Consider the following 12,023-nt stretch of genomic DNA (forward strand, 5'->3'; position numbering starts at 1 on the left):
GCGATTCTCCTGTCTCAGCCTCCTGAGTAGCTGGGATTACAGGCACCTTCCACCATGCCCGGCTGATTTTTATATTTTTGGTAGAGATGGGGTTTCACCCTGTTGGCCAGGCTGGTCTTGAACTCCTGACCTCAAGTGATCTGCCCACCTCTACCTCCCAAAGTGCTGGAATTACAGGTGTGAGCCACTGCGCCTGGCCATTTTTTGCTTTTCTTAGTATGGTAATTTCAGAGCCTTCAGTATGCCAGGGTGTGCTGCAAGCATCCAGTGTGAGTAAGCATATGTGGCCATATGTCAAGGAATTACTCTACAGTGTTAAAAACTACACCTTTTGCCGGGCACGGTGGCTCACTCCTGTAATTCCAAAATTTTGGGAGGCCGAGGCAGGTGGATCACTTGAGCTCAGGATTTTGAGGCCAAGCTGGGCAACATGGCAAGACTCCATCTCTACTAAAAAATAAAAAAAAAAATTAAATGGGCATGGTGGCACTCGCCTGTTGTCTTAGCTACTCAGGAGGCTCAGGTGGGAGGATCGCTTGAGCCCAGGAGGTCAAGGCTGCAATGAGCCGTGATCACACCACTGCACTCCAGTCTGGGCCATAGAGTGAGACCTGGTCTCAAGACAAAACAAAACCAGACAAAAAGCTACACCTTTTATGGTGGTAATCTCTAACACTGTAGGTTATTTACCAAGTATTGACATAGCAATTTAATATTCCTTGTAACCATGAAAGGATAAAAATCAGAAAGGTTTGTCAGAGGGTATAAGGGCGTGTGTGTGTGTGTGTGTGTGTACAGAGAGAGAGGGGTCTCTATGGATTGGCAGGGGGTATATAAAGTGTGTGTGTGTGTGTATACACACATAGATTAGATAGATGGGTAGATAAATAAGAGACAGGAATTATATACATATGTATGTAGACAGATTAGTTAAATGGATAGATGACAGATAAGAGAGAGGAATTACGTATATATATATATGTATGTAGATAGCTTAGATGGATGGATGGATAGATAAGGGAGACAGGAATTTTATATATATATATAGATAGATTAGATGAATGGATAGAGAGAGAGATGAGAGAGGGGAGAATTGAGTGATAGATTGATTCAAATTTACTTCCCAGATCCCAAATTAAGGTCCCCACTATCAAGAAGACAGATTAAAAAAAAAAAAAAAAAAAAAAAAAAGACAGATTAAAAAATTGAAGCCATCTATTAAAAAAAAAAAAAAAAAAAAAAAGCCATCTTAAATAATACAGTGTGTAATTGATACACAAGAAGGGTATTCTCAATTCATTAATGTCAGATGCCAGTTGAATTTCTAATCATTGAAATTTACTTGTAGATTTTTTTAAGATTCATAGTTGCATGTTAATTTCGTTGTTGCAAATATTTTCTCTAGTATTCATCTTGTCATGAAACTTCTGAAATTGGTGTGATAATCTTTTTATATTTTCTTTTCTTTTAATAACATCAACTTTTAGTTTAGATTCGGGGGGCACATGTGTAGATTTGTTACATGGGTATATCGTGTGATGCTGTGGTTTGGGGTACAGTAGTGAGCATAGTACCCCATAGTTCATTTTGCAACCCTTGCCCCCACTTCCCTCTTTCCTCTAGGAGCCTCCAGTGTCTATTGTTCCCATCCCCATCTTTATGTCCACGTGTACCCAAGGTTTGGCTCCCACTTACAAGTGAGAACATGTGGTATTCGGTTTTCTGTTCCTGCATTAATTTACATAGGATAATGGCCTCCAGCTGCCTCCACATTGCTGCAAAGGATATGATTTCTTTCTTTTTTATGGCCGCAGGTTTTTCGTCTTTGTTTTTGTTTTTTGAGACAGTTTTGCCCTTTCGGCCAGGCTGGAGTGCAATGGCATGATCTTGGCTCACTGAAACCTCCACCTTCTGGGTTCAAGCCATTCTCCTGCCTCAGCCTCCCAAATAGCTGAGATTACAGGCACTCGCCACCACACCCAGCTAATTTTTTATTTTTTAGTAGAGACAGAGTTTCGCCATGCTGTCCAGGCTGGTCTTAGACTCCTGACCTCAGGTGATCCACCCGCCTCTGGCTCCCAAAGTGCTGGGATTACAGGTGTGAGCCACCACGCCCAGCCTTTTTTTTTTTTTTTTTTTTTTTTTTTGAGACAGGGTTTTGCTATATTACCGGTCATAAATTCCTGGGCTCAAGTGATCCTCCCATCTTGGCCTCCCAAGTAGCTGAGATCTGCACCTGGCATACATGCTAAATATTTGGTCAAGGGTTTATTTCTGGACTCCCTACTCTATTCCGTAGATTTATTTGTCTTTATGCCAGTATCATGCTGTTTTGATTACTTTATGTTTTGAAATCACGAAGTATGAGACCTCCAAATTTGCTCTTTTTCAAGATTGTTTCTGTTATTCAGAGTCCTTTGGTGTTCCATATGATTTTTTTTTTTTGAGACAGAATCTCGCTCTATCGCCCAGGCTGGAGTGCAGTGGAGAGATCTCAGCTGACCACAACCTCCGCCTCCCTGGTTCAAGCCATTCTCCTGCCTCAGCCTCCCGAGTAGCTGGGATTACAGGCACATGCCACCATGCCCAGCTAATTTTTTTTTTTTTTTTTTTTGTATTTTGAGTGGAGATAGGGTTTCACCATGTTGGCCAGGATGGTCTTGAATTCCTGACCTCGTGATCCACCCTCCTCAGCCTCCCAAAAGTGCTGGGATTACAGGGTGAGCCACTGCGCCCAGCCCCATGTGAATTTTAGAGTGGATTTCTTAATTTGTACAAGAAATGCCCATGAGATTTTGATGGGGATTACAATAATTCTGTAGATGGCTTTTGGTAGTACAGATATCTTAGCAATATTAAGTCTGCCAATCCATGAACATGAGATGTCTTTCTATTTGTTTGTGTCTTCTTTCTTTTTTTTTTTTTTTTTTTGAGAGACAGAGTCTTGCTCTCTTGCCCAGGCTGGAGTGCAGTGGCTTGATCTCGGATCACTGCAATCTCTGCCTCCCAGGTTCAAGCGATTCTACTGCCTCAGCTTCCCAAGTAGCTGGGACTACAGGCATGCACCACCACACCCAGCTAATTTTTGTATTTTTAGTAGAGATGGGGTTTCTTTTTTTTTTTTTTTTTTTTGAGACGGAGTCTCGCCCTTTCACCCAGGCTGGAGTGCAGTGGCGCGATCTTGGCTCACTGCAGGCTCCGCCCCCCGGAGTTCACGCCATTCTCCTGCCTCAGCCTCCTGCGTAGCTGGGACTACAGGCGCCCGCCACCTCGCCCGGCTAATTTTTTGTATTTTTAGTGGAGACGGGGTTTCACCATGTTAGCCAGGATGGTCTCGATCTCCTGACCTCGTGATCCGCCCGCCTCGGCCTCCCAAAGTGCTGGGATTACAGGCGTGAGCCACCGCGCCCGGCCACGAGACGGGGTTTCGCCATGTTTCCCAGGCTGATCTTGAACTCCTAACCTCAAGTGATCTGCCTGCCTCGGCCTCCCAAAGTGCTGGTATTATAACATTGTAGGCATAAGCCACTGCGCCCAGCCTGTCTTCTTTAATTTTTTTCAGCAGTGTTTGATTGTTTTAGCATACAGATTTTCACTTCCTTGATTAGGTCTATCCGTAAGGATTTTATTCTTTTGGATGCTATTGTAAATAGAATTGTTTTCTTTATTTCCTTTGCAGATTGTTCATTGTTACTGTGTAGAAATGCAATTGATTTGGTGTGTTGATGTAGTATCCTGCAACTTTGCTGAATCTGTTTGAGTTCGAATAGATTTTTGTGTGGAATTTTTAGGGTTTTCTACATACAAAATCATGTATCATCTATGAAAAGAGATAATTTTACTTCTTTCTTTCAAATTTGGAGGCCTTTTTTTTCTTACCTAATTTAATTGCTCTAGCTAGGACTTCCAATACTGTGTTGAACAAAAGTGGGGAGAGAGGGCATCTTTGCCATTTCTTTTTCTTTTTTTTCTTTGAGATGGAGTCTCGCTCTGTTGCCCAGGCTGGAGTGCAGTGGCACAGTCTCTGCTCACTGCAACCTCCAGATCCCAGGTTCAAGTGATTCTCGTGCCTCAGCCTCCTGAGTAACTGGGATTACAGGTGCACGCCACCACACCTGGCTAATTTTTGTATTTTTTTAGTAGAGATGGGGTTTCACCACATTGGCCAGCATGGTCTCGAACTCCTGACCTCAAGTGATCTGCCTGCCTCAGCCTCCCAAAGTGCTGAGATTACAGGGGTGAGCCACCACACCTGGCCCATCTTTGCTATTTCCTATCTTAGCTATCAGTCTTTCATTGTTGAGTGATATTAGCCGTGGACTTTTTATAAATGGCCTTTATTACATTGGTCATTTCCTTCCACTTGTAGTTGGTAGAGTGCTTTTATCATGAAAGGATGTTCAATCTTGTCCAATGCTTTTTCTGCAGCAATTGAGATGATCATGTGGCTTTTGTCCTTTATTCTTTCAATGTGGTACATTACATTGATTGATTTAAATATGTTGAACCATCCTTGTATTAGAGGAATAAATTCCACTTGGGGCCAGGCACGCCTGTAATCCCAGCATTTTGGGAGGCCAAGGCGGGCAGATCACTAGATGTTGGGAGTTCGATACCAGCCTGGCCAACATGAGAAAACCCCGTCTCTACTAAAAATACAAAAATTAGCCAGGTGTGTGGTGGCAGGAGCCTGTAATCCTAGCTACTCGGGAGGGAGAGGCAGTAGAATCGCTTGAACCCGGGAAGCGGAGGTTGCAGTGTGCTCTCACCTGCCTGTGATGACCAACAGCATTTGGGATACCCAGTGTGGCACTCATTCCAGTGAGTTTTAGTGACACCCCCACCACACACAGCTTCCCAGTCACTTCCACTGATACTCCACCTGGCTTCCCAGCAAGTCTCATCGAAGTTCCAGAAAATTCCAGAAGGAGCCAGGCGCAGTGGCTCACGTATGTAATCCCAGCAATTTGGGAGGCCAAGGTGGGAGGATCGCTGGAGCCCAGGAGTTTGAGACCTGCCTGGGCAACATGGCAAGACCCTGTCTCTACAAAATACATATATATATACATTTTTACATTGGCCTTTTTTCTTTTTTATTATTATTTTTAAAAGATATAGATCAGCCGGGTGCGGTGGCTCACACCTGTAATTCCAGCACTCTGGTAGGCTGAGGCTGGTGGATCACCTGAGGCCAGGAGTTCGAGACCAGCCTGGCCAACATGGCAAAACCCCATCTGTACTAAAAATACAAAAATGAGCTGGACGTGGTGGCATGCACCTGTAATCCCAGCTACTCAGGAGGCTGAGGCAGGAGAATCACTTGAACCCAGGAGGTGGAGGTTGCAGTGAGCCAAGATCGCGCCATTGCACTCCAGCCTGGGTGACAGAGCAAGACCAAAAAAAAAAAAGGAAAGGAAAGGAAAAAGGAAGAAAGAAAAATTCCAGAAGGAGGTTTCGCAGTGAATTTCAGTGGCTCCATACCCACAGGCGGTTTCCTTGGGAGTTACACCAGTTCCCCAGAGCATGGCTTCCCAGCAAATTCTCTTGGCATCACTCTCCAGGTAGCTTCCAGAGAGTTCCACTGGCACACTAGAGGCCATCTTCCTTATAATGCCCAGAAAGTGTTGCAGGCACCCACAGGGCAACTGTCTAGTGATTTCCGCCAGCACCCCCAGAAAGCAGGCCCCTGCTTACCAGCCACCACATGGACACCCCCACAGGCTTCCCCACTATCCAGTGGGCCGTGGCCAAATCCTGTTTAATGAGGCCTGGATCTCGGCCCTGGGGGGCCACCCCATTCCTGGATTTGCTCCCTCCTGGGTCCCCTGCCTTAGCCCAGCAGTCACAGATGCTCTTGCAACCTGCTGCTTATGTTCTCTTTAGAGTCCTCAGTCCCTCTAGCAGCTAATCCCATGATACCAGTTGACGACTCTTCTAGGAAACTTCACCTGTTGGTGTAAATTAGTACAAGCTCTATGGAAAACAGTGTGGAGATTTCTCAAAGAACTAAACATAAACCCCCATTCGATCCAGCAAGCCCACTACTTGGCATCTACCCAAAGGAAAAGAAATCATTCTATCAAAAAGACAGCTGCCTTGAACGTTTATCACAGCACTATTCACAATAGCAAAGATGTGCAATCAAGCTAAGCATCCATCACCAGATGACTGGATAAAGAAAATGTGGCATGTACACTATGGGATACTACTCAGCCATAAAAAAGAATGAAATGGCGGGACACAGTAGCTCATGCCTATAATCCAGGCACTTTGGGAGGCCGAGGCAATGGATTACTTGAGATCAGGAATTCTAGACCAGCCTGGCCAACATGGCAAAACCTCGTCTCTACTAAAAATACAAAAATTAGCCGGGCCTGGTGGCGTGTGCCTGTAATGCCAGCTACTCGGGTAGCTGAGGCACACAAGAATTGCTTGAACCCGGGAGGCGGAGGTTGCAGTGAGCTGAGATCACGCCACTGCACTCCAGCTTAGATGACAGAGTAAGACTCTCTCAAAAAAAAAAAAAAAAAAAGAATGAAATGATGTCTTTTGCAGCAACATGAATGGAATTAGGGGCTATTGTCTATCATTTGACTTAAAAAGGCAAATGCTGCATGTCCTTACTTACAAGAGGGGCTAAATAATAGGTACACATGGACATAGAATGTGAGGCTAGGTGCGGTGGCTCACGCCTATAATCTCGACACTTTGGGAGGCCGAGGTGGGCAGATCACTTGAGGCCAGGAGTTCCAGACCAGCCTGGCCAACATGGTGAAACCCTGTCTCTACTAAAAATACAAAAATGAGCCTGGTGTAGTGGTGGGTGCCTGTAATCCCAGTTACTAGGGAGGCTGAGGCATAAGAATCTCCTGAACCCGGGAGGCAGAGGTTACTGTGAGCTGAGATTGTGCCACTGCACTCCAGCCTGGGTGACAGAGTGAGACTCTGTCTCAAAACAAACAAACAAAAACACGGTCATAGAGTGTGAAATAACAGACACTGGAGACTCAGAGGGGTGGGAGGCAGGAGGTGGGTAAGGGATGATAAATTACTTCATGGGTACAATGTACATTATTTGGGTGATGAGTACACTAAAACCCCAGACTTCACCAACGGCACCGTATATCCATGCAAGAAAACTATACTTGGTGGGGTGCGGTGGCTCACACCTGTAATCCCAGCACTTTGGGAGGCTGAGGCAGGCAGATCATGAGGTCAGGAGATTGAGACCATCCTGGCTAACACGGTGAAACCCCGTCTCTACTAAAAAATACAAAAAATTTAGCTGGGTGCGGTGGCGGGCACCTGTAGTCCCAGCTACTCAGGAGGCTGAGGCAGGAGAATGGCGTGAACCCGGGAGGCGGAGCTTGCAGTGAGCTGAGATTGCGCCACTGCACTCCAGCCTAGGTGACACAACTAGACTCTGTCTCAAAAAAAAAAAAAAAAAAAAAAAAGAAAACTATACTTGTGCCCCTTACATTTATAAAAAAAAAAAAAAAACCTTTCTGTGTTCAAATTACTATGTGGTTTCTCTCTTCTGACTAGACTGATGAAAACAATCAATTTTAAAACTTTTGGAGGAGCAATTGATTCCGGGGCTGGTCTTGAATGGGTTCAGGGGTATAGTCTTCCTATACAATTATTGTCATGTTTCAACTGTATAGCAAATCAAATTTCTGTTATAAAGATAATTTCTGGCTGGGTGCAGTGCCTCACACCTGTAATCCCAACACTTTGGGAGGCTGAGATGGGAGGATCACTTGAGGCCAGGAGTTAGAGGCCAGCCTGGGCAACATAGTGAGATCCCATCTCTAAAAAAAATTTAAAAGTTAGCCAGGTGTGATGGGGCACTCCTGTAAGCCTAGCCACTCTGGAGGCTGAGGTGGGAGGATCACTTAAGCCCAGAAATTTGAGGCTGCAGGGAACTTCAATCATCCCACTGCACTCCAGCCTGGGCAGCAGAGTGAAACCCTGACTCTAAAAATAATAATTTCCTTAAACTACTACTATTTCTTTATATGTTGATTTTTTTATAGTTCTTTAACCTGTTTATCATAAATACCATTTTTTCTTGTTTTTCTTTAAAAGATCTTGTTTTATATTTATTCACTTTTTCCCCTTTTTTCTTTCAATACCAGAAACAAAGTACGGAAGTGTACAGCACAAATGCTTAGATACTGACCTAATGCCAATCATCCATTTGCAGGCGTTGCAGAGGGGCTGCATGAGGTGAAACCTCCCTGCCCTGTGAACGGGATGCAGGTCCACTCGGGCGAAACGGAAATACTCAGGAAGGCAGTGGAGGACTATTTCTGCTTTTGTTATGGTAACATTCACTTTAAGCATGAATTCTATTCTTTTTTTTTTTTTTTTTAGATGGAGTCTTGCTCTGCCACTGAGGCTGGAGTGCAATGGCGCGATCTCAGCTCACTGCAGCCTCCGCCTCCTGGGTTCAAGCAATTCTCCTGCCTCAGCCTCCCACGTAGCTGGGATTACAGGCGCCCACCAGCACACCTGGCTAATTTTTGTATTTTTAGTAGAGATAGGATTTCACCATGTTGGCCAGGCTGGTCTCGAACTCCTCACCTTGTGATCCACTCGCCGTGGCCTCCCAAAGTGCTGGGATTATAGGCCTGAGCCACCGTGCCCAGCCAAGCATGAATTCTCTAAGTGGTTCACCCAGGAGTAGGACAGTGTCACAGACAGTCTTATTGCTATGACTACTTAGAATGTTTTGAACATTTCAAAACCCATATGCTTATCAAGCGAGGAGCTAGTTCTTTTTTTTTTTTTTTTTTCTGAGAGGGAGTCTTGCTCTGTCACTCAGGCTGGAGTGCAATGGCGCAATCTCAGCTCACCGCAAACTCTGCCTCCTAGGTTCAAGCGATTCTCCCACCCCAGCCTCCTGAGTAGCTGGGATTACAGGTGCCCACCACCATGCCCAGCTAATTTTTGTATTTTTAGTAGAGACGGGGTTTCACCATGTTGGCCAGGTTGGTCTCGAACTCCTGACCTCAGGTGATCCTCCTGCCTCGGCCTCCCAAAATGCTGGGATTACAGGCATGAGCCACTACACCTGGCCACCAGTTCTTAATTACCAGATTAAGTGTTCTTATAGAAGATGATGTGGATCTTGGATCTTCTGCTCTGTGGAAACTTCTGTATTGATCACTCTTTCTTCCTTGATCCCGTTTTAGAGAGCCCCCACATCAAGGCCAGTGTATTGCTAAAGACAGTCAATGTTGGCTCAGCCACCTCCCTCACCCCTCAGTTGTCGCTCCACCTACCCATGTCTTTCCATAGGCATGAAGGTGGGAATTAAAAAAAAAAAAAAAAAATACACGCCAGGCGCCGTGGCTCAAGCCTGTAATCCCAGCACTTTGGGAGGCTGAGGCAGGCGGATCACGAGGTCAGGAGATCGAGACCATCCTGGCTAACACGGTGAAACCCCATCTCTACTAAAAATACAAAAAAATTAGCCGGGCATGGTGGCGGGCGCCTGTAGTCCCAGCTACTCGGGAGGCTGAGGCAGGAGAATGGCGTGAACCCGGGAGGCGGAGCTTGCAGTGAGCCGAGATCGTACCACTGCACTCCAGCCTGGGGGACAGAGCAAGACTCTGTTCAAAAAAAAAAAAAAAAAAAAAAAATACACTGGATGTGGTGGCTTGAGCCTGTAATCCCAGCTACTTGGGAGGCTAAGGTGGGAGGATCATTTGAGCCCAGGAGTTTGAGACCAGACTGAGCAACATAGTAAGACCCTGCCTCTACAAAATAAAATAAAAATAATTTTCAAAAATCCTTTGCAGTGTTTTAAAAAGCTAGATAACAGGCCGGGCACGGTGACTCACACCAGCTACTTGGGAGGCTGAGGTGGGTGGATCACCTGAGATCAAGAGTTCGAGACCAGCCTGGCCAACATAGTGAAACTCCGTCTCTACTAAAAATACAAAAATTAGTTGGGCATGGTGGCAGTAATCCCAGCTACTCAGGAGGCAGAGGCAGGAGAATTGCTTGAACCCAGGAGGCAGAGGTTGCAGTGAGCCCAGTCAAAACCCCGTCTCTTAATTAAAAACAAACAAACAAAAAAACTAGGCTGGGCTTGGTGGCTCACGCCTGTTATCCTTGCACTTTGGCAGGCTAAGGTGGGTGGATTGCCTGAGCTCAGCAGTTCGAGACCAATCTGGGCAACATGGTGAAACCTCATCTCTACTAAAATACAAAAGAAATTAGCTGGGCATGGCGGTGTGTGCCTGTAGTCCCAGCTACTCGGGAGGCTGAGGCAGGAGAATTGTTTGAACCCGGGAGGCGGAGGTTGCAGCGAGCCGAGATCTCACCATTGCACTCCAGCCTGGGTGGCTAAGCAAGACTCCGTCTCTCCAAAAAAAAAAAAAAAAAAAAAAAACTGGTAGAACATTAGGTTCACACCTTCTAAAGACGTTTGCGTCTTCTTATAGGTAAAGCCTTAGGGACGACGGTGATGGTGCCTGTTCCCTATGAGAAGATGCTGCGAGACCAGTCGGCTGTGGTAGTGCAGGGGCTTCCGGAAGGCGTTGCCTTTCAACACCCTGAGAATTACGACCTTGCAACCCTGAAATGGATTTTGGAGAACAAAGCAGGGATTTCATTCATCATAAATAGGTGACACACTCTGCCCCCCACCCCCTCAGTTAATTTAAAGATGAAACTGATAGCCTAATTTTAATTCACTCGTGCATTCCGCCTGTTGCGTTTCAGAGCGGACTGTTCAGATGTGTCATGCTTTTTTCATTTGTCCGTGCTGTGTAACCGTGTTGCTTTTCTTGCAGACCCTTCCTAGGACCAGAGAGTCAGCTGGGTAAGTGACAGCTTCTCAGGTTTGGTGGCTCTTCTGAGCTGCTGAACTACTTCTTCTTCATTAAAACTTGAATTGGGGGCCGGGCGCAATGGCTCACACCTGTAATCCCAGCACTTTGGGAGGCCGAGGCGGGCGGATCACGGGGTCAGGAGATCGAAACCATCCTGGCTAACATGGTGAAACCCAGTCTCTACTAAAAATACAAAAAAAAATTAGCCGGGCATGGTGGCAGGCGCCTGTAGTCCCAGCTACTCGGGAGGCTGAGGCAGGAGAATGGTGTGAACCCGGGAGGTGGAGCTTGCAGTGAGTGGAGATCGTGCCACTGCACTCCAGCCTGGGTAACTGAGCAAGACTCCGTCCCCCCAAAAAAAAAAACAACAAAACTTGAATTTGGGTGAGGGGAGGGAACTTAGAGGACGGGTCAATAGGTGCGGCAAGCCACCATGGCACACATGTGCCTAGGTAACAAACCTGCATGTTCTGCACATGTATCCTGCCCCCCTTTTTTTTAAGAAGAAATAAAGAAAATTTAAAAAAAGAAAAATACATTTGTAGCTATTAAAAAAAAAATTTAGGCCGGACGCAGTGGCTCACACCTGTAATCCCAGCACTTTGGGAGGCAGAGGTGGGCAGATCGCTTGAGGTCAGGAGTTCGAGACCAGCCTGGTCAACATGGTGAAACCCCATCCCTACTAAAAATACCAAAGTTAGCCAGGCATGGTGGCGGGTGCCTGTAATCCCAGTTACTCAGGAGGCTGAGGCAGGAGAATCGCTTGAACCTGACATGTGGAGTTTGCAGTGAGCCGAGATCGTGCCACCGCACTCCAGCCTGGGTAACAAAATGAGACTCTGTCTCAAAAATAAATAAATAAATAAGAATAAAAGAGGATGTCTTGCTGAGACTGCCTAGGTGGAGTAAGGAGACGGCAGGGTTGGGGGGTGGCACAGTTCACAAGGCACCTGCTGGGTGTATGACATGCTTCAGTTCTTCTTAGCTGGGGACTAAACACAGTGGAAAGTCTGTTTTGGGAGGGATGGTGAGTTCCTGTCATCCTCTAACTCACATTAAAGGAGAAATGAGAGGGGCAGGGTGGCAGGTGGCCATGGACTGTTGTCCCAACTGGCTTGTATCATCATCATAGGAAAACAATAATACAGTGGTCCCCCCTTATCCTTCGGGGAATATGCT

General features: G+C 46.0%; 1 protein-coding gene across 3 annotated transcripts in view; it reads left to right on the forward strand.

Annotated features, from left to right (window-relative positions):
* Nucleotides 1-12,023, forward strand: part of LOC100591419 (general transcription factor II-I repeat domain-containing protein 2B) — an 81,941-nt gene that overhangs the window by 40,359 nt on the left and 29,559 nt on the right. For all 3 annotated transcript variants that reach the window (XM_030797493.1, XM_030797492.1, XM_030797491.1), the window contains exons 4-6: nt 8,207-8,326; nt 10,455-10,638; nt 10,806-10,834. In XM_030797493.1, coding sequence (XP_030653353.1) covers nt 8,207-8,326; nt 10,455-10,638; nt 10,806-10,834 — 333 coding nt within the window. The remainder of the gene's footprint in view (nt 1-8,206; nt 8,327-10,454; nt 10,639-10,805; nt 10,835-12,023) is intronic.

This window comes from Nomascus leucogenys, chromosome 17 (genome assembly GCF_006542625.1).
Source record: "Nomascus leucogenys isolate Asia chromosome 17, Asia_NLE_v1, whole genome shotgun sequence".
Classification (NCBI taxonomy): domain Eukaryota; kingdom Metazoa; phylum Chordata; class Mammalia; order Primates; family Hylobatidae; genus Nomascus; species Nomascus leucogenys.